This window comes from Chrysemys picta, chromosome 9 (genome assembly GCF_011386835.1).
Source record: "Chrysemys picta bellii isolate R12L10 chromosome 9, ASM1138683v2, whole genome shotgun sequence".
In the NCBI taxonomy this organism is placed as follows: Eukaryota; Metazoa; Chordata; order Testudines; family Emydidae; genus Chrysemys; species Chrysemys picta.
Genome location: NC_088799.1, coordinates 5,655,803 through 5,682,809, shown reverse-complemented (window position 1 = coordinate 5,682,809; position 27,007 = coordinate 5,655,803). Strand labels below are relative to the sequence as shown.

The 27,007-nt window shown below is 49.5% G+C and overlaps 1 protein-coding gene across 1 annotated transcript; it reads right to left on the bottom strand.

Moving 5' to 3' along the window:
* Nucleotides 1–610: 610 nt before the first annotated feature.
* C9H2orf72 (chromosome 9 C2orf72 homolog) lies at nt 611–16,704 on the bottom strand. Its single transcript, XM_024110305.3, has 3 exons — nt 15,122–16,704; nt 5,182–5,295; nt 611–3,076 (listed from the first exon to the last, which is right to left on the bottom strand). The coding sequence occupies exons 1-3, from the start codon at nt 16,572–16,574 to the stop codon at nt 2,985–2,987; spliced, it is 1,659 nt and encodes a 552-aa protein (XP_023966073.3). The 5' UTR covers nt 16,575–16,704; the 3' UTR covers nt 611–2,984.
* Between the last annotated feature and the right edge of the window lie 10,303 nt (nt 16,705–27,007).

Below are 27,007 nucleotides of genomic sequence, written 5' to 3'. Positions count from 1 at the left end.
GCAAGTGTGGACGTGAACCACCGCTTTAATTACCACGGTGGCTGTACATCAACTTAACGTAAGTTGACTTCATTTTGTAGCGTAGACATGCCCTCTATCTACCTGCACAGCTCCACAGATGAGCTGTGCTAGAAGACAATGCTAGCTAATGCGCTCACTTCAAGTACCGGAACTATCAACTGTTTCCCACTCATTGTTGAAATTCAGCATCACATACGCAGCCACCCACAATAAATGACTTTACTAAATCACATTATTACATTTGTATTTTCAATTTGCTTGTAACCATGTTCCCTCAAAGCAAATTTAACGTACAGAATACCTCGTGATCTGGAAGCGGGGTGGTGTTGGTCCCCCATATATAAACTCTTACATGCTATGACACTACAGTAGAACCTCAGAGTTATGAACATCTCAGGAATGGAGGTTGTTCATAACTCTGAACAAAACTTTATGGTTCTTTCAAAAGTTTACAACTAAATATTGATTTAATACAGCTTTGAAACTTTATTATGCAAAAGAAAAATGCTGCTTTTAACCATCTTAATTTAAATGAAACTAGCACAGAAAAAGTTTCCTTACCCTGTCAAATCTTTTTTAAAACTTCCCCTTTATTTTTTTAGTAGTTTACTTTTAACCCAGTACTGTACTGTATTTGGGTTTTTTGGTCTCTGCTGCTGCCTGATTGTGTACTTCCGGTTCCAAATGTGGTGTGTGGTTGACCGGCCAGTTCATAACTCTGGTGTTCGTAACTCTGAGGTTCTACTGTATTATCTACCTTCTAGGTTCTGTTTAAAGCCTTGTCTACACAGGAAAGTTTTACCCAGGTATAACTCCCAGTGTGGACACACATATTAAAATAAGAGTGGCTTTTTTTCAAATTAGCTTAAATCCCTTCCCAAGTGATATAAGCTAAATTTAAATAAAAGGCACTCTCATACCAGAATAAGTGTGTCCACAGAGAGAGTTATACTGGGATTAAATTCTCACCTTAGGTTATACTGAACGAACACACATACGTTGACAAGGCCTAAGTCATGAGCCACAAAGACTCTCAGCAGCAAAGTTCTCAAGTGACCTGAATTACAACATAAAATTCCACCAAAGAATTTCTCCAAACACCAGTCGAGGATCAGAGAAAACATTTCCCCATTTACCCAGCTACTCTGTCCCTCCCACTCCCCCCCCACCCTGACACCCTAATGCTCTTTTCCACTGCTCAGCAGCCACCGAATCACCCCAGATGCAGCGAGCCGCTTTCATTCAGCAGAAACATCACTGCAGCCCCATTGGGAGACCCCAGAAGGGAAAAACGTTAACATGTAGGCTATAGTACACTCTTGTTCTCCTGTTGCCCTTCTCTGGCACCTCCAAGGATCTCACAGTACTTGTCAGAGATTAGCGAGGCCTTGCAGCTCCTGTGTGAGGTAGGTAAATATCAAAATCCCCATTCGACAGTTGAGGAAATTGAAGCACAGAGAAATTAAATTATTAGTCCATGGTCAGAACCGGGTACAGAACCCAGGTGTCCTGGCTGCCCACCCCTACTCTACACAATAGATAAGGAATGCCTAAGGCACATTGCTCTCAGGAGGGACATGACCAATTTTCATCTGATCAGGAGTTTGGATTGGCTAGGATTACACAGTGCTCAGCTATGAGCCGCTTCTCTGCCAACCAAAGAACAAAGGAAGACAAAACGATTGTAGATGGACTAACCCAAATGAAAGAGCCTCTCAGCCAGCCTGGAGGACAGTGAAATGGGACATAATCGAGGCGAGACAGTCCTCCCAACAGCCTGATCCAGATGAAAACTCGCAACGGAGAGAAAGGAAAACCAAGCCAAACTCAAACATGTGTTATGCTGTAGCTGGACATACCCAGTGTCCCATTAATACTCCATGGAAATAAAAGCCTAATTAAAACAATTGGTTGCCAGACAGGTTAAAAAAATACCTTTGAAAACTATTAAATATATAGATTGTATTTCCTAAAAACAATATATTAAGTCACATCTTTAAGAGAGATGAATGTATGGGGTGATCTTCGGGGCCTGAAAGCCATGTGGTTGTTGGGATCCCACGGTTGAGAAGTTGGCGGGGGGGGGGGGTGGACATCTGTCACCCCCATCAGAACATGGAAATGCTATAAGCATTGTCGGTTGCTCTGCCTCCAATGCACCCTGTAAATCACTCACTCAGCACCAGGATTAGCCGTGTGGCATGATCTGCTCTCTCAGACCGCTCTCCTATTGACATGATCATCAGTGACTTCTGCATCGTGCACATGATCGTACGGCATGACAGTAACAATTATTGCCTTTCTTCACATTAGATTATTGCATTCAATCCTCTTCAACTCGCCAGTATGTCCCAAGGCCTGTACATGGAGATGACCAGTCCCCCCGTGACCTCCCTGCAGCTCTATCGCTTTCTCCCCCACTTGCCTGTTGTTTCCTAACGGGGGAGCTAGAACAGAAAATGGAAGGTCTATTGAGGCCGTTATCTGGAGCTTTAGACCAGCAATAAAGCACGAGGGCAAGGCAGAAGATTGGTTTCATCAGCAAAGAAACCCAGAAGGCCTCTTGGAGGGGAATTTTGTTGTTCAGATGAGAGACTCGCTCTTTTAGCAGCTGAGCACGTTTTATACCTGGGATTCCTGCACTGTCACACCCCCCCAGTGAAATGCATCCAACGGGATTTCTTAAAGGTCCACAGTCCATTTTAGCATCTAGAAATTAACTCTACCGGGTGGTAGAACATGACCCCCCTCTGGGTTTTGCAGCAGCAATGGTGGGGTGGGAGCAGGACGGTTATCTGGTTCGGACACTGTTTGTTGCTACAGAAGGTAGCAGCTTTTCCCGAGAGCTGCACGATGGCGTCCATGTCCCCTTTCCAGAAGATCACCTGGGTGAATTCAGCCCGTGGTCCTCATGCTATAAGAGCAAATCAGCAAGGGTGGTGCCTTGACGCCATCCAACAGCTTTAAGCGCCAGTGCCTCTGCTTGCTTCTTCACGGTTTCCGCTAAGTGACATGCCTGTCAGAGCCACTCCCTCCTCGGGGTCCTGCAGGCCACCTACAAGGAGCAGGGAAAGGGAGACACAGCACGGTCACTGAGGAAGATGCATACAGGAGTCCCGGTTTTCAACACTCTCATTTTATGCAAATTGTGACTCATTTTTAATTAAGGATCAAGGTTGAAGCAATAAATGAACCATAAGTTGGAGGCTTTTCATAATCGGCTCCAATTTTGGGCATTCTGGCAGCATACAGGATTTTAAACTAACACCAGAAGGTGACTCACCTCACCCGATCGTAGATAAGGAGCTCTGGGTCCCAATCCTGGAATCTGATCCACACCGACAACCCCCATTCCCGTGTGATGCCTCATCAACTTCCATTGGACTCCACACGGGCAAGAGGGTCTGTCTGCCTGAAATCGATTGCAGGACCAGGGCCTTGAATGTTTATTGGACTAGATTTTCTTGCCACCACAATTTTCAATGGAGCAAATGCACTTTCTGTACCAAATGTTTCACAAACTGGGCATTTCAGTGATTTGCCCACGTAGGCTCCTGTTTAATCTGAAGCCCCAGTTGCACCCCGTCACATAACGAATTATTATAACAAGAGGGTTCTCCACGTGGGGTGTCCTCCTCACCATTGGTCATGGATCAGTTTGGAAATTAGCAAGGCAAAAGATACATTTACTATGAATAAAGGTATTATTCAGGACTTCTCCCGAAGCAGTCTGTAGCCTCTGGCCAACGATGCCCCTGCAGAAAGGGAATCATTGCTGGGAAATGCAAGAATTGCGGGAACAGTATTTGAAACTGCATTTCCAAAGAACCTCAAGAGTGATCTGGAGTAGGGCTCTAAGTCATTATTTAGAAAGAGGGATACGTTCTGTGTCCGGCCTTGTCTACACTAGACAGTGGCATAGTTATACCAGCAACCTTTCCTAGTGGAGATGCAGCTTATACCAGCAAAAGAGTTCTTTAGCCGGTATAGTTTACACCAGTTCACTGAACAAAATAAATCATCTATACCAGCAAAAGGACCCCATTGGCAGTATAACTGCATCTACACGAGGGCTTTTGCCAGCACAGTTAGAGGTGTGAATTTTTTCACACTCTTAAATGACATCACTTTGCCAGCAAAACTTAAGTGTAGACCAAGTTTCAGCTACACCCATAGAAGTCCACTGACGTCAGTGACACTACGTGTGTAAATAAAGAAAGAACTGGGCCCACTGAGTTTTTATTGGACCAGATAAAATACCTAAGAGATGCTGGCAAAGCACCTACCAACACAGGGTCCTTTGCTATTACAATAAAGACAAGGGATGGGAGAGGTAATGAGTCAGACCCAGCAGGGCGAGAGAGAACTGGAACATTCAAGGTGGTGAGACGGTGAGAGACTGAAAAAAGCGGGTGGGCAGAACAGGGGTGGATGTGAATTTAGAAGTCCAGGAGGGTACAGATGCACATATAGCAGGGGGTGCCTGCCTTGGGGCTGTGCAGGTAGGCCAGGCCCAGCAATTAACATCTTCAAAGTGCTGCGAGTGGTGCGGCCCAGTTAGCGATTTGTAGTTCAGACATGTTCTGGCAAATCCATTGCCACTCCACTGCCACATTACAACCAACACTGCGTGCAGGCCACTGCAGTGAGCACAGGCAGATAGAGGGACCCAGCAATGTGCTCATAAAATACCGGGGCAAGACAACACTAAAAGAAACATCCCAGCCAGCATGCTACGGGGATTGTCTCTCAGCATTTGGATGTTGTGGGGATGGCTGTGCCTATGGTGTTATATGTGCTGCCAGCAGAGGATAGATTCCAGGGGCAGTTAGTACTGATGCATCAGCCCGTGCGTACTGAGACGTTCTCCCTAAGGAAGCCAGCCCACATTAGGCTTGGGAATCAGAGCCTGCTGGGGTTTCACTAGAAAAGGACCATAGGCCAGACCTTGTGGCTTAGTGGGAGCACTCGGCATCATCATAGGGGAGATTCGGGTTCCAAGGCTTCTCCCGATCGACCATTCCTTAGACTGGAAAGATCTGGGAATGCTGCCGGGGAAAAAAAACACGGTTGCCGCACATCATAAGATACAACTGTCCTGCTAGGAGCCCACTGCTGGACGTGTGGAGAACAGAAGCACCTCAAGGGAGCTGAGCATACCCTCATGAAGGTTGTTGGCAGCATTAGCCGATCGGCCTCTTCTCCGGCTCCTCCTGCCCCAGGGGACGCACCGCAGGAGGGAGGGGAATCTCCGCTTCTCTCTCTCCTCCCCACCTTGGAAATAAAAGAGCACGGGGAGTTATCAGCAAGAGACAGGACTTTCTCAAGTCCTTGCTGGCAATAGCGGGACCTGCCTTATTCTGGGTCACGTATAGTACGGCTGTTCCCTGCTGGCAGACAGTGGTACCCCCTGCTCCTCAACCTTGGGGTGTTGGAAATTTGGGCCTCTAGATAGAACTCACCATGTGAAATCATTAAACGGTACCCAGAAATCCATTCCTCCCCTGGTGAAAATTCTTACCTAGAGTGGACACATTCAGAATAAGCACTATTTGTCCACGCTTTCTTGCTGCCAAGAATTTCCTTAATGATTTTCACTAACAGTTGGGTTTGGATGGGTTTTGTATTTGCTTCAATGAGAGGACTGTTGGCAGCCTCAGGAAGCACAGCACGGAAGCTGGCACGGATTTGCTCGTGCACACACACAGAGCAGCTGTGAGAGCTAAAACATAAATGAAGAGAGAAGGCAGGCAGAAACCTCACATCCTGCGTCAGGGCCTCGGCCCCAGACACTTATTTTATTGCTTCCTATTGATTGACTAGTTCCCCCCTCCCAGGGAGACCTGCTGGAAATAGATTTGTATTGTACTTGACAATGCCGTAGAATCTGCATAAGGAAAAGAACACTCCAGTGGAAGGTGAGTTACTATTAGATCTTGAGCCATTACTGTAAAATACTAGGTTTCAGAGGGGTAGCCATGTTAGTCTGTATCAGCAAAAACAAGAGGAGTCCTTGTGGCACCTTAGAAACTAACAAATTTATTTGGGCATAAGCTTTCATGGGCTAATTCACAGGAGTCACGACTATTGGGGGGCTGTCTGTAAGCAAGGACTGGCCCATCTCACAAGGTCTGTGAGAGTGAGGCATCGTCCTTCAGGATAGGTTGTAGATCCTTGATGATGCGCTGGAGAGGTTTTAGTTGGTGGCTGTAGGTGACGGCTAGTGGTGTTCTGTTACTTCCTTTGTTGGGCCTGTCCTGTAGTAGGTGACTTCTGGGTACCAGAGCCCCTTCTTGTCAACTGTAAGAAATGGGCCACATCTACCCTAATTGAATTGGCCTCGTTAGCACTGACCCCCCAACTTGGTAAGGCAACTCCCATCTTTTCATGTGCTGTATATTTATACCTGCTACTGTATTTTCCACTCCATGCATCTGATGAAGTGGGTTATAGTCCACAAAAGCTTATGCCCAAATAAATTTGTTAGTCTCTAAGGTGCCACAAGGACTCCTCGTTGTTTTTGTAAAATACTAGGATATTAGACAAGGGTAGTTTTACTCTCACACAGCCTCACATGACAAACAGATTATTGGAGCAATCGGGTATCCCCAAATCCTAAAATATGCAATATCTCATCCACCAATCAAACCTTATCTCCAAGAAACTTAAGTTTATCAGCCGCTTTAGCAGTGACTCTCCTTACTAAGGCAATCGATCTTATGCAACATTAAGCCGCACAAAGTGATCCTCTTGACTAACAAAACAAATCCCTCAATAAAATAATTTTTACAACATGACTGTTCCCCCCTTTAGTCCCTAGTGAACATAGATGAATGTCATGCTCAGGGAAAGCAGGTTAGCACACTAGCATTTCCCCTCTTAGCACTTGGGTGCACGATCTAGTTAAGGTCGTAAGTGTAAGTGGATATCCATTGTCTCCATCCACATCTGACTTGGTCTGCACTTAAAACTGTTACCAGTGTTGCTGCATTGGTCAGGGGTGTGACCAACACAGCTATGCCAACAAAACCACCAGTGCAAAGTGCTTCTGTCACCATAGCTAATGTCAGGTTGTTGTTATTGGGGGGTTTTTTGGGGGGGAGGTGGGAGAAGGAGGGTGTTCCTACATCAGCAGGAACATAAGAACAGCCATATTGGGTCTGACCAATGGTCCATCTATCCCAGTATCTTGTCATCCAACAGTGGCCAGTGCCAGATGCTTCAGAGGGAATGAACAGAACAGGACAATTATCGAGTGATCGAGAAAACTCTTTCCATCAGCATACGCTGCATCTACACTACAGACCCTAAGTTCAAGAGAGGTGTGGGACCAGAATAGCAAAGGGGTGCTGTAGTTCAGGTCTGCACTGTGAGAAGCTGGGTGGTGGCATGGCTTGAATAGTAGAAAGCTACAGAGCAAAACGGAGATGAAAGGGGAAAGGCAAAGGCTTGTCGACACAGGAAAGTTGTACTAGTAATACCGGTATAGTTACACTCCTGCATAAGAGTGGCTTTTTTCAGCGTAGCTTACACCCCTTCCCAAATGACATGAACCAAACCAAGACCAACACACACTTATTCCAGAATAAGCATGCCCCCGTCCATACTGGGAGTTATACCAGTATAATTCCAGCAGTTTAAATTCACACCTTATTTATAACAATGTAACTTTCCCAGGTAGACATGGCATGCCCTCATAACACTGCAACAGGCTCAAATCACTGCTGTTCATCCCTCGCACAAGTTTAAAAATACTATTCCCCATTGTATTGGTAGTGAAAGCAATTAAGGCCAACCCCTGAAGTCCTGACTCCTGTGAATTCTCCTCATGTACACGAGTAAGCTCACTAGTGCTACTAGCATGGGTATGGGTTGTAGGATCGGTACTTTGTTGTTATCACCTGCACCAGTTTAAAACGATCATCCCCCTGGGAGGGCTCAGGCAGGCCAGCTGCAGTGACAAGCATCCTCCAGACACCTAAAACATGAGCGTACAGCCCGGGGCCCTATGCAAACAGGCCTTCTGAAGCACCCACTGAAGGCTCCTAGAGATCCTGCTCTCTTCTTTGCTACCTGCCAGATTATCCCCACCACTGCCAGAATTAAGAGCGGGGGGGGGGGGGTGTCTATCAATATTTGTGAGAATCCACAAGCACCAGTTGCCCTAGCGTCAAAGCAAAGCTGCTAGGGCAACATGATAACGCACAGAGGGATATGTTTTTCCATCTCTGCTGCTGTTCTAGTGGGATGTTGGAACCGAAAGGATCCAGAGGGTTCTGGGGCACTTGGGAGAGTGACTTAAAGAAGAGGGTGTGAAGCAGATGCCGAGACCCGAGTTGTGAATTCCAGATCTGGCTCCAAATCTCACTGCTGGATCTCTCTGACACCCCAGGTTCCTGGGGTGCGGGATCCAACGTCCCAGTCTGGGTACATCCCTAATGGAAGTTTCACCTGCAACTGCGGGAGACTAGTTCTGTGGAGTTACCGGGGCAAAGGGGAACATAGGGATGAGGGTCAGGCCCCTTGTGACAGAAGATACAGAACGTCAGCCCAATACGGTTCTGTGGAGCGCAGAAGGGGGGCAGCCAGGCCAGTATTCCCAAGGCTTGTGGGGGCAGAGGGTCCCGTGTCAGCAAGCTGGGTCTGAGCCGTTGCATGTGCAGCTAATGACAGAGCCAGCAGGGGGCGAAGGCCTGGCAGCTCCCGCAGCTGGAGAAAAGAAACTAGAGACAGGACAAGGAGGGCAAACAACAGGGACGTGAGGAGAAGCCAAGAAATAACATCAGGGAGCAGGGATCTGAGACGTGGGTAGGAAACACCCAGGAACCTAGACAGCTCTCTAACACCACATTCTACAGGCCATTATCCTCTGATCCCACTGAGGATTACCTAAAGAAACTACACCATCTGCTAAAAAAAACCTCCTGACAAAGCACAGGAACAAATCTGTACAGACACATGCCTAGAACCCCGACCAGGGGTATTCTATTTGCTACCCAAGATCCATAAACCTGGAAATCCTGGACACCCCATCATCTCAGGCATTGGCACCCTAACATCAGGCTTGTCTGGCTATGTGGACTCTCTCCTCAGACCCTACGCTACCAGCACTCCCAGCTATCTTCGAGACACCACTGACTTCCTGAGGAAACTACAATCCATCGGTGATCTTCCAGAAAACACCATCCTGGCCACTATGGACGTAGAAGACCTCTACACCAATATTCCTCGCAAAGATGGACTACAAGCCGTCAGAAACAGTATCCCCAATAATGTCACAGCTAACCTGGTGGCTGAACTTTGTGACTTTGTCTTCACCCACAACTATTTCACATTTGGGGACAATATATACCTTCAAGTCAGCGGCACTGTTATGGGTACCCGCATGGTCCCACAGTATGCCAACATTTTTATGGCTGACTTAGAACAAAGCTTCCTTAGCTCTCGTCCCCTAACGCCCCTACTCTACTTGCGTTACATTGATGACATCTTCATCATCTGGACCCATGGAAAAGAAGCCCTTGAGGAATTCCACCATGATTTCAATCATTTCCATCCCACCATCAACCTCAGCCTAGATCAATCCACACAAGCGGTCCATTTCCTGGACACTACTGTGCTAATAAGTGATGGTCACATAAATACCACCCTATACCGGAAACCTACTGACCACTATACTTACCGACATGCCTCCAGCTTCCATCCAGGACACACCACACGATCCATTGTCTACAGCCAAGTTCTAAGATATAACTGCATTTGCTCCAGTCCCTCAGACAGAGACAAGCACCTACAAGATCTCTATCAAGCATTCTTAAAACTACAATACCCACCTGCTGAAGTGAAAAAACAGATTGACAGAGCCAGACAAGTACCCAGAAGTCACCTCCTACAAGACAGGGCCAACAAAGAAAATAACAGAACACCACTAGCTGTCAACTTCAGCTCCCAACTAAAACCTCTCCAACGCATCATCAAAGATCTACAACCTATCCTGAAAGATGATCCCTCACTCTCACAGATCTTGGGAGACAGACATGTCCTCGCTTACAGACAACCCCCCAACCGGAAGCAAATACTCAACAGCAACCACACATCACTGAACAAAAACACTGACCCAGGAACCTATCCTTGCAACAAAGCCCAAGGCCAACTATGTCCACATATCTATTCAAGTGACATCATCATAGGACCTAATCACATCAGCCATACCATCAGGGGCTCGTTCACCTGCACATCTACCAATGTGATATATGCCATCATGTGCCAGCAATGCCCCTCTGCCATGTACATTGGCCAAACCGGACAGTCTCTCCGCAAAAGAATTAATGGACACAAATCTGACATCAGGAATCAATACTCAAAAACTCAAGACAACTCCCACCTGTTCATGCTCTCTGTATGTGTATATATCTCCACAATATATGTTCCATTCTACATGCATCCGAAGAAGTGGGCTGTAGCCCAAGAAAGCTTATGCTCTAATAAATTTGTTAGTCTCTAAGGTGCCACAAGTACTCCTGTTCTTTTTGCGGATACGGCTAACACGGCTGCTACTCTGAAACCCAGGAACAGGGTCTCATCAGGGAGCAGGGATCTGAGGCGTGTGTAGGAAACACCCAGGAACCTAGACAGCTCTCTAACACGACATTCTACAGGCCATTATCCTCTGATCCCACTGAGGATTACCTAAAGAAACTACACCATCTGCTAAAAAAAACTCCCTGACAGCACAGGAACAAATCTGTACAGACACATGCCTAGAACCCCGACCAGGGGTATTCTATTTGCTACCCAAGATCCAAAACCCAGACACTGAGTGTCTCCTCCTGTATGCACTGGAGTGGGGACAGGGTGGCAAATGGCAAACACCACACAACCCAACCCCAAACCCTGCAAATGTCTCCCCTGCCCCACAGCAGCAGCCATGCAGCTGGCTCCTGACCCAGGGAAGCTGACAGGCCTTGTCAGGAAACTCAGCAAGGGAGCTTTTCTGCCCCTCTGCCCCAACCCCATAGGTTTCTCCATGGGAAGGAGCCAACTGGGCCAAGGGGGAAAAATAAAAGCACTAAGGAGGGTGAAGAGGTGGGTCCTCTGAGGGGGGACTACAGGGGCTGAAGTGGGGCTGCCGCCTCTGGGGAGCCTATGAATCCTGGCTGGGGCCCTATGGATCTGGAGAGGGTCTGAGGAAAATGCATTTGAGGACAGCTGCAGGCAGGGATGCTGGACAGTTAGTATAATAGGGGTGCTGAGAGCCATTGAACCAACTGTAAACCCTGTATACGATGGAAACCACTTCAAGCTGGGGGGTGAAACGGCATCCCTAGTTCCAGCACCTATGGCTGCAGGGCCCTTAGGGCAAGAGGGGCAGGGAGGAGCCTTTGGATGGGATCCAAGCATGTGGGGAAAGCAGTGAAAGCGAGGGGGAGAGAGAAAACAGGACAGACTGAGGGTACGTCTATACTACCCGCCGGATCGGTGGGTAGTGTTCGATGTATCGGGGATCGATTTATCGCGTCTCGTCTGGACGCGATAAATCGATCCGCTAATCGACACCCGTACTCCACCTCGGCAGGAGGAGTAAGCGGAGTCGACGGGGGAGCCACGGCAGTCGACTCGCCGCCGTGAGGAAGTCGAACTAAGATACTTCGACCTCAGCTACGCGAATAGCATAGTTGAAGTTTCAGAGTAGCAGCCGTGTTAGTCTGTATCCACAAAAAGAAGAACAGGAGTACTTGTGGCACCTTAGAGACTAACAAATTTATTAGAGCATAAGCTTTCGTGGACCACAGCCCACTTCTTTGCTTTGATTCAAAGATATGCATCCGAAGAAGTGGGCTGTAGTCCACGAAAGCTTATGCTCTAATAAATTTGTTAGTCTCTAAGGTGCCACAAGTCCTCCTGTTCTTCTTTTTATAGTTGAAGTTGCATATCTTAGTTCAAACACCCCCCCCCCCCCCCGCTACTGTAGCCCAGGCCTAAGACAAGTACTGTCAAAAAGGGATGGGAGCTCCAGGGGTGTGGAGGAGGGGTTGAACTGCCATTTGTTTGCACATAAACACGCAGATGAGGTACTGGTAGAACTACACCAGTTCGGGGTATGATCATCTAGCAAAGGGTTTTTACCTGTATCGCCCCTAATGTGGATGCAGTTATATGTGTAAAGCTTATTCCCCTTACAGGAATAAACTATACCGGAATCTTTACACTAATGTCAATGTGGCTACCTGTACACTACAGACTTCGGCCAGCCTAGCTCCTTTGGTCAAGGGTGTGATAAGACATCATTTGTGACTGATGCAGCTCTGCAGGCAAACGCCCCTAGAGTAGATGCAGTTATATTGGCAACACCAAGCTTCTAAGCATGCTGCTTGTTTCGCTCCGGGAGAACCAGAGTGTGAGCGCCTGGAATACGCTGTACCAGGAAAAGCACAGTTATGCCACAGCTGGGGGAAGGGATAGCTCAGTGGTTTGAGCATTGGCCTGCTAAACCCAGGGTTGTGAGTTCAATCCTTGAAGGGGCCACTTAGGGATCTGGGGCAAAATCAGTACTTGGTCCTGCTAGTGAAGGCAGGGGGCTGGACTTGATGACTTTTCAAGGTCCCTTCCAGCTCTAGGAGATAGGATATCTCTATTAATTTTGGGAGGAGGGATAGCTCAGGGGGTTGAGCATTGGCCTGCTAAACCAAGGGTTGTGAGTTCAGCCCTCAAGGGGGCCATTTAGGGAACTGGGGTAAATATCTGTCTGGGGATTGGTCCTGCTTTGAGCAGGAGGTTGGACTAGATGACCTCCTGAGGTCCCTTCCAATCCTGATATTCTATGATTCTATGTGACATTATGAGTGTAATATAGTATTTCATTGAAAGGTGACAGGGCCAGAAAGAGTTAATTACCTCCCAGACTGACCTGACCCGGGGCCGAACTTTAAAGACTAGTTAGGAAGATCTGTAAATGAATGGCACTTTGAAATGCCGCCTGCATTGTTAGAGATAGAAGGGGAGCTGTTTGCTCAGGTCTTGGGATGTAAGCAAACAAGTCTTGTCTATTACTATGGCTTTGATTCAAAGATCAAAAAAGGAGTTTTAACATTTAGGAAGACACTTGAGTGAAATAGTATTATTGTCTCTATGTCTCTTTGAAGGTTGTGGTAACTTGTATCTCAACCGTTTAATGGATAAATTACCCTATGCTAATTGCCATGATGTTTGGGAGACAAAGTTAAGCCTATTGTTTTCTCAGGCCAAGAGGCTGCTGGAAATGTATAAAAACCCTGGGTATGAAAAATCTTTCTTCATCTCAGATCTGCTTTGAGTTTCAAGAAGGGGAAACCCTAAGCCATAAGAATTGAGATCCCCAGTCACTGACTGGAGTCACCCTGAATATGGACATTGGACTATAACCTGTGGACTATTTCTAAAAGGACTTTTGGCAACTACCCGAACCTCAAGAATTGAATTCAAGTTTGTATGTATATTGATCTTTTAACCAACACACTACACTCTCTCTTTTCTTTTTTAATAAATTTTAGTTTAGTTAATAAGAATTGGCTATAAGCATGTATTTTGGGTAAGATTTAAGTTATCATTTGACCCGAGTCTGGGGCTTGGTCCTTTGGGATCGGGAGAACCTTTTTTCTTTTATTGGGGTATTGGTTTTCATAACCAGTCGTCCCCATAAGGAGCAGTGCTGGTGGCAATACTGGGAAACTGGAATGTCTAAGGCAGGAGTGGTCAACCTGAGCCTGAGAAGGGGCCAGAATTTACCAATGTACATTGCCAAAGAGCCACAGTAATATGTCAGCAGCCCCACATCCACTCCCAGTGCCTCCCACCAGCCCCAACAATCAGCACTTCCTCCCGCAAACCTCCCCCCCCCACCACAATCAGCTATTTCACAAGCGCAGGAGGCTATGAGGGGGAAGAGGGAGGAGCGAGGGCATGGCAGGCTCAGGGGAAGGGGTGGAGTGGGGGCAGGGCTTGGGGCAGAACAGGGGGTTGAGCAGTGAGCACCCCCCAGCACATTGGAAAGTTAGCATCTCTAGCTCCAACCCCGGAATCCGTGCCTAGGTAAGGAGCTGCATATTAACCTCTGAACGGCTCCAGAGCCACGGGTTGGCCACCCCTGGTCTAAGGGAATTGCTTGTGTGACTTATGGTTAGCCAGCGGGGTAAAGCCAAAGTCTCTCTGGCTGGTTTGGTGCCTTAATAATAAAGACACCCAGCCTTGGGCTGTAACTGCCCTGCTCTAAGCAATTTGTCCTGAATCGATACTCAGTTGTGTCCTACCAAAGGCAGCATCGTTACATGCCGGTATAATCCGCATCTGGACTAGGAGCGCCCTGTTGGTATAACATAGCAGTATACCTATACTGGTAAAGCTCCCTTTGTAGACACGACCTGCATCCACACTTGTACTGCTTTAATTATACCGGTCTAGTAAACCCAGAACAACTTGTGCCAAGCCCCAAGACCATGCTGCTGAGACAGAAGTGGGTTCAAGACCATAGCACCAATCCGCTGTAACCAGTGGTGTTCCTCACAGCTATGAATTATTATAATACATTTATACCCGCAGTCCTGTCTTGTGCTGTGATCCCATCAGACCTAAGAACTGAGCAGTCAGGATGGGTCAGTATTGGGCCGGGAAACCCTCCGGGATACCGTAAAACAGGGGCATCTGGGGCTATGCAGGTGGCACTGTTTCTTCTGAACCAATGCCCCAGCAAGGAAAGTTGTGCCATTGGCATGGGATCATTCCCAGGACGTTCACTGAAGGAACGCAGGGTTGGCTCTGGGGCGCTTGCCCAATTCCAACTCAGGGAGCCACAGTCCCCTTGCAAATCCCAGGGCCTTTTGTTTCCCTTACCCCCACCCAAGTACTGCTGCGTGTCCAGGGAGACCCACCGCCTCCCAGCCATGGGTGGCTGCCCCACTGTGTCATCTGCAAGAGGCTGGGGGCTGGTGGGGACAGGCAGAATCAGCCCTCCTGGATGCCAACCGGTGCTGACACAGACAGGGGAATGGGGCAGCAAATGGCAACCAGAAGCAAGAAAGAAACCGACGCCCCAAGCATGATGTCTCCCCGCTCCCCGCCCCCGTACCTGCTCGGTGCTGCAGGGCCGCTCGCAAGGCTCGGCAGGCGGCTCTCCGGACCTCCAGCGTCCCGTCCAGGCGGCCGGGGCTGTAGGCTGCCGCTTGCACCGTGTCCTGCAGCCCGGCCCGGTGCTCCTGGAAGACCTCGCCCAGCAGCGCCTCCAGCAGCGCCGCCGCCTCCTCCTCGCCGGGGCCGGGCTGCACGATCACCCCCACCAGGGCGGCCGGCGGGCCCCGGGGCAGCCGGCTCCGCAGGTCCCGCGCGATCTCCCGCAGGCGGGCCCGGGCCCGCCGCGGCTGCAAGGAGCCGGCCCGGCACAGCAGGAAGATGAGCGGGGAGCGGATCTCCCGGCCGGCGCCGCCGGGGCCGAGGCACACCCGGACCTGGGGAGGCGGCTTCCCCGCGCTGCCCGCCGGGCCCCCGGGCCGCTCCCCCGGCGTCCCCCCGCCGCCCGCCTGGTCCCCGGGCCGCTCCCCCGGCGTCCTCCCGCCGCCCGCCTGGTCCCCGGGCCGCTTCCCCGGCGTCCTCCCGCCGCCCGCCTGGTCCCCGGGCCGCTCCCCCGGTTTCCCCCCGCCGCCCGCCTGGTCCCCGGGCCGCTCCCCCGGTTTCCCCCCGCCGCCCGCCTGGTCCCCGGGCCGCTCCCCCGGCTTCCCCCCGCCGCCCGCCTGGTCCCCGGGCCGCTCCCCCGGCTTCCCCCCGCCGCCCGCCTGGTCCCCGGGCCGCTCCCCCGGCTTCCCCTCGCCGCCCGCCTGGTCCCCGGGCCGCTTCCCCGGCGTCCTCCCGCCGCCCGCCTGGTCCCCGGGCCGCTCCCCCGGCTTCCCCCCGCCGCCCGCCTGGTCCCCGGGCCGCTCCCCCGGCGTCCTCCCGCCGCCCGCCTGGTCCCCGGGCCGCTCCCCCGGCTTCCCCTCGCTGCCCGCCTGGTCCCCGGGCCGCTCCCCCGGCTTCCCCTCGCTGCCCGCCTGGTCCCCGGGCCGCTCCCCCGGCTTCCCCTCGCTGCCCGCCTGGTCCCCGGGCCGCTCCCCCGGCTTCCCCTCGCTGCCCGCCTGGTCCCCGGGCCGCTTCCCCGGTTTCCCCCCGCTGCCCGCCTGGCCCCCGGGCCGCTCCCCCGGCGTCCCCCCGCCGCCCGCCGGGCCCCCGGGCTGCTCCCCGAAGAGCTCCTGGGCAAAAGCCCCCAGCAGCGCCCGGGTCTCCCCCCCTTCCAGCACCTCCCCGACCAGCAGCACCTCTGGCTTCCCCCCGACCAGCTCCACCAGGGTCTGGAACTCCTGCAGCGCCTGCTCCCCGGGACCCGGGGGCTCCCCCTCCATCGCCCTCCGGGCGCTCCCCGTCTCCCTCTGCAGCGCCGGGCTGGGGCCGGGGCTCCGCGCCTGCCCCGCCCCGGGATCCGGGCACAGCCCGCCCCTCGCCACTTCAGGTTGTTCCCTGGCTTCTTCCCCCGCGGCTCCTGCTCCTAACTCCATGTGGGGTGCAGGGGCGGGGAAATAGGGGCCCAGCACATTTATGACCCACCCGCTTTTGTGGGCAAAAGATCCCCCACCAGCCCAAGGCTTCTAGGATAAGCTGGAACCAAGGGGTGCTGCCGGGGGTCAGGCCTGCCCTGGTTGCAGTCTCCCAATCGGAGCAACAGCCACACCGGGAATAAAAGGAAAATTCAGAAAATAAGAGGTGCCCCAGGGGGGGCATCAATTAAAAGTAATGTTCCATCTAGCCCCCTCTGCTGTCTCCAGTAGTGGCCAGTACCAGAGCTTCAGGGGGAGTGTGCAGAACTGGGTAGTTAAAGCAATCCTCCCCCCTCTTCCTCTCCCGGCAGAGGTTTAGGAGAGTCACCCTAAGCATGGCATTGCATTGCTCACTATCTTGGCTAACAGTCCTCTCCTCAATGAATTTATCTCCTTCTTTTTTTAACCCAGTTGTACTTTTGGCCATCACAACATCCCCTGGCGAGGAGTTCCATAGGTTAATTGCGCATTGAGTGGAGGGAAAATTCTGCTTTGGGAAGCAGAAGCCAGCTGACAATAGAGAAAAGTCCTCTTGCCCCGAATTCTGAGTCCCTCAGACACCAGGAGGAGGAAGAGAGAATGAGAAATGAACAGCACAAGCAACTGCACACAGTACATCAACCCCCTTCCTGCGGTGAATCTTGCCCTGATAACTGAGTGACCCCCCAAGGTTTGTTAGTATTATTATAGTAGAGCTGCTAGAGGCCTCTGTCATGGACCAGGACCCCATTGTGCTGGGCGTTGTGCCAACTCAGAAGGCAAAGATAGTCCCTGCCCCAAGGAGCTTGCAATCAAGGATAATGGATGGATTCAGGCAAATGGGGGAACAGAAGGAGACAATGTCGGTGATAGGCAGTGGTCACCACACACCAGCAGCCTAACTACTGTCAAGTTTTTTGTAGGCCTCCTGGCCTCACAGCAAAGGGGAGTTTTGAGGGATTTGAAGGTGGAGTGTGACTGATACAACCTGACCAGGCGCAGGAGAAAGACTCCTGGGTGTGGGTGTGATGGGACCGGAGGGCAAAGAGGAACATGCCTGACAGGAGAAAGGCAAAGTGCATTAGTTCATCCAGTTGGTGATATACAGTATAGGTGAGTGTGACCTCCTCCTAGCCAAAAGCCTTAAAAGCAACGACTTGCCAAGTTATAGGACACCTTCTAATTGTACCCTAACACCCACACAGCTTAGGTCCACGGACAGTGACAGACCCTGCAGCCTCTTCACAAGCCATTTCCAACAGCGCGATAAACACACAACACATCAATCTCCCTCCCAGCAGAATGCAAATCTCTAATCACAGGGTCAGCAGCATTAGCAAATATTCAGCATTAACACGGGTGTACATGTTCAGCGTGCAGTGTTTGCAGGGCCGGCTCCAGGCACCAGCTGAGCAAGTGGGTGCTTGGGGCGGCAGATTGTTCGAGGCGGCATTCCGCCCAATCCTAGGGCGGCACGGCCGCTTTCTTTCTTGTTCTGCTCCCGCCGCCCTGTAGGGGGCGGCAGCGCGGAGAACCAGAGCACCCTGCAGGGCAGTCCTCTTCCTTCCCTCCCCGCCGACCGGAGCGGAGCCCTCGCGGCAGGAGGCAGTGCAGCGGGAGGGGCCGCGTGGCAGCGCCCCTGCTGTAGCCCTGGCCGCCCCCTTCTCTCTCTCTCTCCCGCCCGCTCCCTCCCCCCCTCCCCCAGCCGGTCCCCCTACACCCGCGCTCCGGCCACGCCACAGGGTTTTTTTGTTTGGTTTTGTTTTTTGTTTTGTTTTTTTGCTTTGACGTTCTGGCCGCCCCGTTTTTTTTTTGTTTTTTTTTTGCTTGGGGCGGCCAAAAAGCCAGAGCCAGCCCTGAGTGTTTGTGGGGGGAGCACAAAGTCTTACTGAAGGTTTTGTGTTACCAAATATAAAGCCTCAGTTGTGAGCCGGGAAATAACTGTAGTTGAACTTGTCCATGACGGTTGCAGGGGCACACGCTGACCACTAAGCATACAAGGAAGCCCTGTTCACATGAAAGAACATCGAGTGACAAACAGCCAGGGGAGAACGTACCGTGAAGTTTACAAAATGGACAAATGTGTGTCAGCCGGGCTGGGAAAGCAGTGGCATCACAGCCGATGGGATTCTCATGCTGCTTTTCCTTGATAAACAGGGCCACTCACAGGCCTAGTCCCCCTGCAGAAGATGCAATGCTAATAATTTACAGGGCTTCCAGCTGATGGGAGTTACGGCGACACCCAGCACCGTATGTTTAAGGAGCCACATCTGCTTTGCAAAGAATTTGGAATCTATTTAGCCACCAGTGGCTGTGTGCAGTTCTCTTGAACATTAAAGGAACAGGGAATAATGGGAGAGTGGAGCATTTACTTTCACTCCACCGTTATCACCCAGCCAGACACAGACAGGCTAAGAGGAAGAGTCAGGGCAGAGGTTCTCGACCTGGAGATGAAGGTCCCGACCACCCTGCCATTCCCTATTGCTAAATGGGAAGGCAAGTCATGGGGGCTGGGGGGTGTCCCAATATAGACAAGGAGGTCATGCTATGGAAGCGGTTGAGAACCGTTCCTTTAGGGGACTATGTTACATTCTCTCCCTACCAATGACTGGTGCCAGGGAAGCCCACAGCGAGTGTGGTTTGATGATGTGGCTAACTGGGCGGGATGTGGTGTGGCACCCTTCTCTAGGCTGTGTGAAGACAGCAAAACATGGAGAAAGATTGTTGGCCAATGACTCTCCTGCGTTGTGTTCACTGTGATGTGACTTTATGATGCTTTGCACTCTGAGAATAATAATAAAAACGACATAAATTCCTAACATCAGGCTGGCAAAGCCCCAAACTCTTTTAAGGGTACTGCTCCACCTGGAAGACCTGGCCAAGGTGTGAAAGAATCAGTGGTTTAAACATCAGGCTTGAAAGCTCTCAGGTCGCAGGAATCACCCGTTTGGGGAGTGGCAATGACATCCCCCCTTCCTTCCTCCAATGGAGTTCCATGATGTTTACAACAAAAGAAGGGCTGTAAAATGTATGGCTGCTTGTGCACCCTGACCAGCCCCCATTTCAATTTGCAAGCATGCTGGCTGCAGCGCCCCTGCTGAAACAAGGGTTGTGAGCGCTTTGCACCATCACAACTCTGCTCCAAGCATGCTTTCTTCCACAGGGGCTTGCTCCCTGAGTTAAGCCAGAAAGAACTGGCTTAGCCCAGGTGAGTCATAGGCAAGTGACTGGTGAAAGTAACTTAGTAATTGACAAGCACCGATTAAAAGGGGAGAATCTTAACTAGGGGTCACATTCTGCTGTCATAAGACCATATGTTGACCTACCTCACTGACAGCAAGGTCACCCACTTCTGAAAAGAATGGGCCATGTACTAAAGCTATAAAATCAGATACAATCTAATAGACAGGAATGGGCTTTAGTTGGAGTTTGTGTAAGGATTTATTTTCATTTCTTTCAAGTCTTGCCAATCACCCTTTATCTAATCTGGTGTAGATACATTCTGTCTCTAATACTACAGACTTTGAAAACAACAAGGAAGGATCACAGGCAACAGACACATAGCTGGGGCCCCCTGGCTTTCACTTCTCATTGCTAGATTCTAGGAACTCCATACCCAATACCTAATTTATTATAGTTTTCCTTTGGCTGAAGCAGGTAATGGGTCAGGAAGGAGATCGACTCTATTTAGAGATGGAGCTGGGGGAAATTTATTCTTTCTCTCCACCCCCCCACTTCATAGCACCCAGGGAGGTGCTGTGGGAAGCTGGGAACTTATTTCAGCAGTGAGTCAGGAAGGAAAGCTGTCTAGAGAGAGCCCTGTTGCTGAGAAGAGAACCAGAGGTGAGGTCTTCTTCTTAGCTCCCTCGCCCCGGCAGGAGTGAGCCATGCTTTACAATTTTGCTTTGGACTTTGACTGATGAAAGCCCTTCTCTATTTATGGTTGGGCCTTAAGGGGGCAGGACATTATTTATGCTAACTGATGACAAAGCCCCCCACCACACAAAGGTGTTTAAATTGTGCCTTAGTATGCAAAATAGTGTCCTGTGCCATTCAAGTCCTATCCCCTGAAGCTACAAGAAGAATCCTTACCTGGAGTATGAACAATCCCTAGCTCCTATATAGCTTTTCAATGAGTAGCATCCAAACCCTGACCTGTTCTGGGACAATAACCCCTCCGGTTGGAAGCCCTGTGGTTAATGTAGGGACATCCTAGACATAAAAGGCAAAAGAATCCATACTTAAACTGGATGAGCATCACGGATTATTTTTGCTTGGCAGCAGATACCTGACTTATTTGAATAAAAAAATCAACCACTTTTCCAAATGAAAGTGTCTGTAAAGACCCAGTTCTTTTTTATGCTCAGCCGTAATACAGCTCGTTTTGTTTAGATGTTCCTTTGTCACTATGTCCATAGGGAACGTGAACATAATCCACCGTTTCCAAACAACTGTGTTTACATTTCTCTATTCATTAACAAAGGTTCGCTCTAATTGCCAATGCAGCTTTCTCGTCCTACTCATTGTTTTTCAAGAAACAGAGCTAGCACCTAACAAACAGAGTTTAAAACATCTACCAATTTAGTGGTACATTGCAAGTGACTTTCATGTAGCCCAAACTAAATCTCTTCAGTGGTAGGACCCAAGCAATTATATCAAGGGTGCTTATGAGGCCTGGAAGTTGTAGACAACACTGGTCTTTTCCACGCTGCACTGGTTACAGGCCCAACTTGTTAGCAATTGGAAGTGGGATCCTGACTAAAGCTAGGCACCGAACTAAAGAGATATGATCTGCAGTGTTGCCAATTATTCCCATCCTGGATCTCTCCTGAGCAGGGAAAGTTAATCTGACCAAGAAGTCCTTGTAAAAGTAAAAAAAAAAAAAAAACTAACAGAAATTTAAAGGAAATTTCATATCTTTATGTAAGCAAAAGTCAGGCTAGCTGTAACCCTAATAACACAACATTTGTAAAAGCAAAAATTGTGTTAGGCAAGTAAAAAAAAACTGGGTAAAAAGTTGTTGCAACCTTAAGTTAAATAAGTATAAACTGTAAACTATAGTTTAAATTGGTTAAAAAAATAAATAAAAATAACCTATGTATAAACAAAATGCAGCTGTTGCCCATTATTGTTTATAACAAAAGGTATAAATGCTTGCTGTAATTGTTTATCTAAAAAAAAAACCCTGTTTTGCTCTCTCCCTCCACGCAATTGCTAAAAATAATAAAGTATCTAACTTGCTGCACCCAACCTAAAAGTAAAAACTCTGTTTTTCTCCAACAGTTCCAGTTCAGGTTTATGGACCATCTATTAGCTCTCCTCCTAAGCCCTGCTATATTAAGTTAGATGGAATATATGGGCTAAAGGTGTTAACACCCAATCACTGTCCAATATTAAACAGTGTTAAAAAAGGTCAATGGTTTGGTATGCAGAGAACTCAGCCTGCTTCGTGCCATGGCAAATACATAATTCAATTCATGCCACAGAGCAGAAGTTTATTGACTGAAACACACCAAAGGAAAATAATCCACAGGAAGTAAAGAGCACGGCCATTGAAATTGACTGTTTAGGCAAAACAAACAATCAAAACCTAGCACGGTCCCTTTTTGGAGACTGGATATTGGCTAAAGTCTCTTATTCAGTCAGTCAAACTGTGCTTCTTGGTGGGGAAGAAAGGGTTAGTGCTGTTGTTCAGTTCTGAATAGGGAATAATCATCACTTTCCTGCTTTAGACAAATCGGGGACACACACAGGGAGAGAAGAGATAGGACAATAAAGCTGGGGGAAATTCAGCTTTTGTTGATGTTCTTGGGATACAGAGTGGCTGGCCAGGCACAGACGGATGCTGGCAGGTTGGCCATGACAGCTGTTGCCCTGGACCCTGGCTCACCTTCTGGGTCAGGGGCATCATCTGGTTGGTCTGCTCAGTCCCTCTCAATCACTGCTCCTTCTCAGACTGGGAAATGCTGGACGGGCTGTCTCTCGTCTCACCAACCTGGTGCCGGGCAGTATAGCTGATTTCAGGATCAGGTGAAAAGCCGAGAGAGATAACTCAGGAGGAAGATAGGGGGGCAAAAAGAAGTACACAAGGGAGGAGAAGACAGAGCAGGATCTCACATGTATCAGTTTGAGGTCCTCGCTTTTGCAGCACTGATGGTCAAGCGTCCCTACTGGAGTATCAATGCAGGCAACAATCCTTCCACTGCAGCTGCGGTGATGTCAGTAAGGTTTAGTCTCCCCTCTAAAGTCTCTTGAATGGTCCCCAAAGAGGCGATGGGTGGAATAATCCAGCCACTCATTATTTTGTCCACCAAGCAGGCTTAATTTCCAACACACCGATTTTGGTTCATTGATTTCCAATCCTCTGCTCCTCTTGTTCACCAGTCATAATCTTAACACAGTCTTTCCGTGAGATCAGACGACCATTTCTGTTTAAATTAAGTCAGTTGGTCTAGCTCCTTCTCATATCTTTTTTAAACAGCCCTTTATATCAAAGGTCATTGTAACAATTCATAAACCTTTACCTACTTTTCAGCAGTTAGGCTAACAATTAACAAAGGCAGGTTCTCAGCATATCTGGCTGTGGGCTTGATTCAATCCCATTGATCTCAATGGACAGTCTTTCCATGAACGTCACTGGACACAGAATCTGGTCCTAATGACTCTGCTATTATTCCTTCTCCTTCACAAACCAGCTAACACACAGGTTCAAAGAAAATCACAGCGATTGCGTGACTCTCCATTTGTACAATAGGATTCCGAAAGCTGAACAGAACCCCTGACATTCCACATGGAGCCAATTGAAAGTCTGATATTCCTTGTCACCTTTGTGTTGATACTGAAGAGCAGTAAAGTCTTTATCAAGGTGAAAATCCGATCAAGAGGAATGAGCCGGGACCATGCCCTATGTCTGCAAGCAGAGAGAACGAGGGGAACACGTAGTCACAAAAATGAAACAAACTGAATTCTTAAAATGAAAAGGATCCTGTCATTAATCAGATCCTAGTGTTATGTGTTGTCAGATTCCACAGCGGTTTATTGTGTCCAAACCCACTCTGTATATCACTGCACAAACAGCACAAAATCCCCTAAATCCACAGTCTCATAGGCTGCAAAAACTCATTGAGTCATGGAAAGAGTTTGTTCCCTTAGAGAACACAGGCATGTGGCTGTTGCAGGCATGCTGAGCATGAATGAGAAAATCTAGCATCAAAATAGGAAACAGAAAGAGAGAAACCCATGTGGGGTCGAGGGAGGCACACGGATCAGACCCAGAAGAAGAAGCCCACGTAGAAGAATCCCTACACTAGGCAGAGCATTGCGAAGAGGACTTTGATGTCAATTTTACTCCAGGGATGGAATTCTGCCAGGAGCAATTTTATTTTATACTGCAGAGGTGCCTACTGTAAAAATCTAAAAACACAACACCACAGATACCCCTCATCAGCTGGTGGTAGCAAGGGCCCATCACCCTGCTACAGAAATGGAAAGCAACCCACTGTCACCGGCTTAGACTGTGCACCTTGTATGTAATTTAACGCAACCACAGCAGAAAGGCCTCAGATGTTCTCTCCCCCCTTACCCAAGGACTGAATTGTTATAGAGCTCTCCATACCAGTCTGTACTCCCAGCTCATGTTGTACCTACCCAGCTCAGAATGTCCTTCAGGGGCCACAGATGGGATCCAGACAGTTTAGGGGTTGCCAGAGGTTAGCTATCAAAAACTAGGGGATATTCTGAAAGTCACCAGGCACCAATGACTTTAGCCCCTAATGAGCTCCTCTCCTTCCCACTAGACATCAGCCACATAGCCCATACCATCTGCGCTCACTGGACGCAATCACACTCAACGTAGGAAATCCATTTCGGATAGAGCGATACAAGGCCCTGGAAAAATCATGCTAAACTCATAGTCTTAGTCCTTTCTGGACCAGCCAGGCTGCTTCCAAAAGGGCCAGTCATTTCTCCACAGCAGCCAAACCCCACAGCATAGAGCTCTCCCCATGGGGGGGTTTATTTGTAACACAGCAACATGCTGTAGAATAGCTTTTCTTTCATTGTATGTGTGGCCACGATTCTTCACCCATGACTATGTCTTCCCCCAGAATCATGGTACTGCTGCTCCTGCCCCGAAAAGCAGGCCACAACCCAACTTGTGAGGGGAATTCATCTTATAGCTGAGCAGGTGGATAATAAACTCGGGTGTCCTCACAGAGCAAAGTCTTACTTTTATTAGGGTCATGAAGGGGTTTCAGAGTATGGGCTTCCTTCACTTAACATAGGCCTTTCACCTCATGGGTGCTGACAGAGTTGTCAACACTTGCAATGTTATGGTGAGACTCACGATACTGTGAATAAGAGACTTTAACCAATATCCTTGACAGCAAGGTTTGAAGCCTGGCCTATCAGACCCCTAGCTTAGGCCTCTTGAGTTCAGCAACTAAAGGAGGACTCGACACACTCCTTCAGAGCGGGACACAATTGTGTTAGACGTCAGGATGATCATGGACATCAGGAATCCTGGGTTCCAGCCTTGGTTTGGGGAGAAGAGGGTAGCTTATTGGTTAGAGGCAGAACGTGCTTTTGTTATCCTACCTGAAAGGCAGTGCGATGGAGCAGCTAAGAATTGGATATCTTATGTTAGCGGGTTCTTATTCCCGACAGTGCGTGCAGTGACCTGGTGTAATCACTCTGTTAACTGTGAAATGGAACTGTAGCTCATACTTGGATGCCTGGCCTTGATCAATAAGGGTGGAAGGGAACACAAACCAGTCAGCAGAGGTGAGATCTGAACTCATGGCTATCGCCTCCCCAGTTCAGGGAATGTCCCCATAGCTTACCGGGGTATTTGATGGAAGAGACTAGTGTCTCTCTCCCTCTCCCTCCTCCAACAGAGGCTTGATACCAGTGGATGTGTTACATCATCAGTGCTAAATGCAACTCCTCCCATCCCCCAAGCACCTACACAGAGCCTCCTGCTTTCTTCCTGGAGAGTCCGATTGGTCTGCAGTCTCCACTCCCACTGACCCTGTCGAAAGGGATAAGCTGAGATGGAGTTCGGCCCATTTGGCTGTGACCAAACAGTGCCTGGCCCACTTGTATTTCATTGCCTCTGGCCTATGGAGAACGCCAGAACTCCAGGATGTCAGAACAGGAAGCTGTTCACCTTAAAGAATGCAGACTCCTTAGCCATACAGGATGTGGGAGCAGCCCAACACTGGCCTGTGATAAGGAGCCCTAAATGGGACCAAGGCTGAGAGAATTCCCTGGGAATGTTCCTTTCTGGGGCACTACATGAAAAGGCCAGGGGGCGACTGGACCTTGCCCCGTTGTGTCAGTAAACAGTGCTGGATCGATGGGCGGAGGGATTTAGCAAGGTTTTGTTTGGAGGCAGATAAAGCTGGGGCGGCTTAGAGTCTGGGCCCGTGCCCCTTTTTGATCCAAGTTTGGAGGTTCACGGGGCAGCGAAACCTAGCAGAAGGCTCTAGCTCTCTGGCAGTGCTCCCAGCCTGTGATTGTGCCCGAACGGAGCAGCAAGCCCTCCTGTTCCCTTGGCACGGTGCAGCCTTCGCCAGGGCACGTCGAGAGGGTGGAGCAGCCTGATCCCAGCGTTCTGGAAATTGTGCTCTGCAGGAATCCTAAAAGTTAGAGGGTAGAGCCCTATTAGCTCTCCTCTAGTCCATCACCAGCTGCACCCTTTTTGTCTCCGGCCTCCCAGACACCCACCTGCCCCCCACTGGTCCACACAAAATGCTGCTCGTGAATCAACTGTTTGAACCCCTCCCCTGGCTCCCCCTCTGCTACCACATCGTATTCAAGCTTCTCCTCACCGCCTCCAAAGCTTGGCAGAACTCTGCCCCACCCTGCTTCCCTGCCCCGTCACCATTGCCACCTCTGCTCTGGCAGTGATGCCAGCGTCATCTGCCCACACGTGTCAGTTTCTCTCCAACATCTCCGTGCCTTCTTCCACACTGCCCCCTGCGCATGGTCCAGCCTCTGTGACCTCTTCTTCTCTGCATTTAAAATCCTCTTGTAAACCCACTTCTGCTGTGCTACTCAAGGGACTGAGCTGAACTCATACCATGAAGCCCAGGACCGGGCAAAGGGTCACCTTTCTCTGCCACTGGCCTGCAGGGTGACCTTGGACAGCAGTTACGGTTTTTTAAAAACTTGCCCTTTTTAAGCCAATCTCATGATTTTTTGGAGCTTGACTTGTGAGTTAGGAATGCTTGGAGTTGGTGCTATTAGCTGGCACTCAACATCCTCCCATACCCACAGATGCTGATTCAATTCCTTCAAAATGCAAACCAATCATAAAAAAATGAAACCTGGGAGGCAAATTACCCCACTTCAGGCCAGAAAGTTTCCTTCAGAATAATCAGGGTTGCTTTTGTGCGACTCCCAGAACTGTGCTA

What these genes read in the sequence shown, in the direction of transcription:
- C9H2orf72 (XM_024110305.3), bottom strand. Translation starts at nt 16,574, where the DNA reads ATGGAGTTAGGAGCAGGAGCCGCGGGGGAAGAAGCCAGGGAACAACCT. An exon ending in GGCCCTGCAGCACCGAGCAG is followed by an intron (nt 5,296 to 15,121) that starts GTACGGGGGCGG and finishes TTTATTTCCAAG; the next exon opens with GTGGGGAGGAGAGAGAGAAG. An exon ending in TGCCAACAACCTTCATGAGG is followed by an intron (nt 3,077 to 5,181) that starts GTATGCTCAGCT and finishes TGCTCCTTGTAG; the next exon opens with GTGGCCTGCAGGACCCCGAG.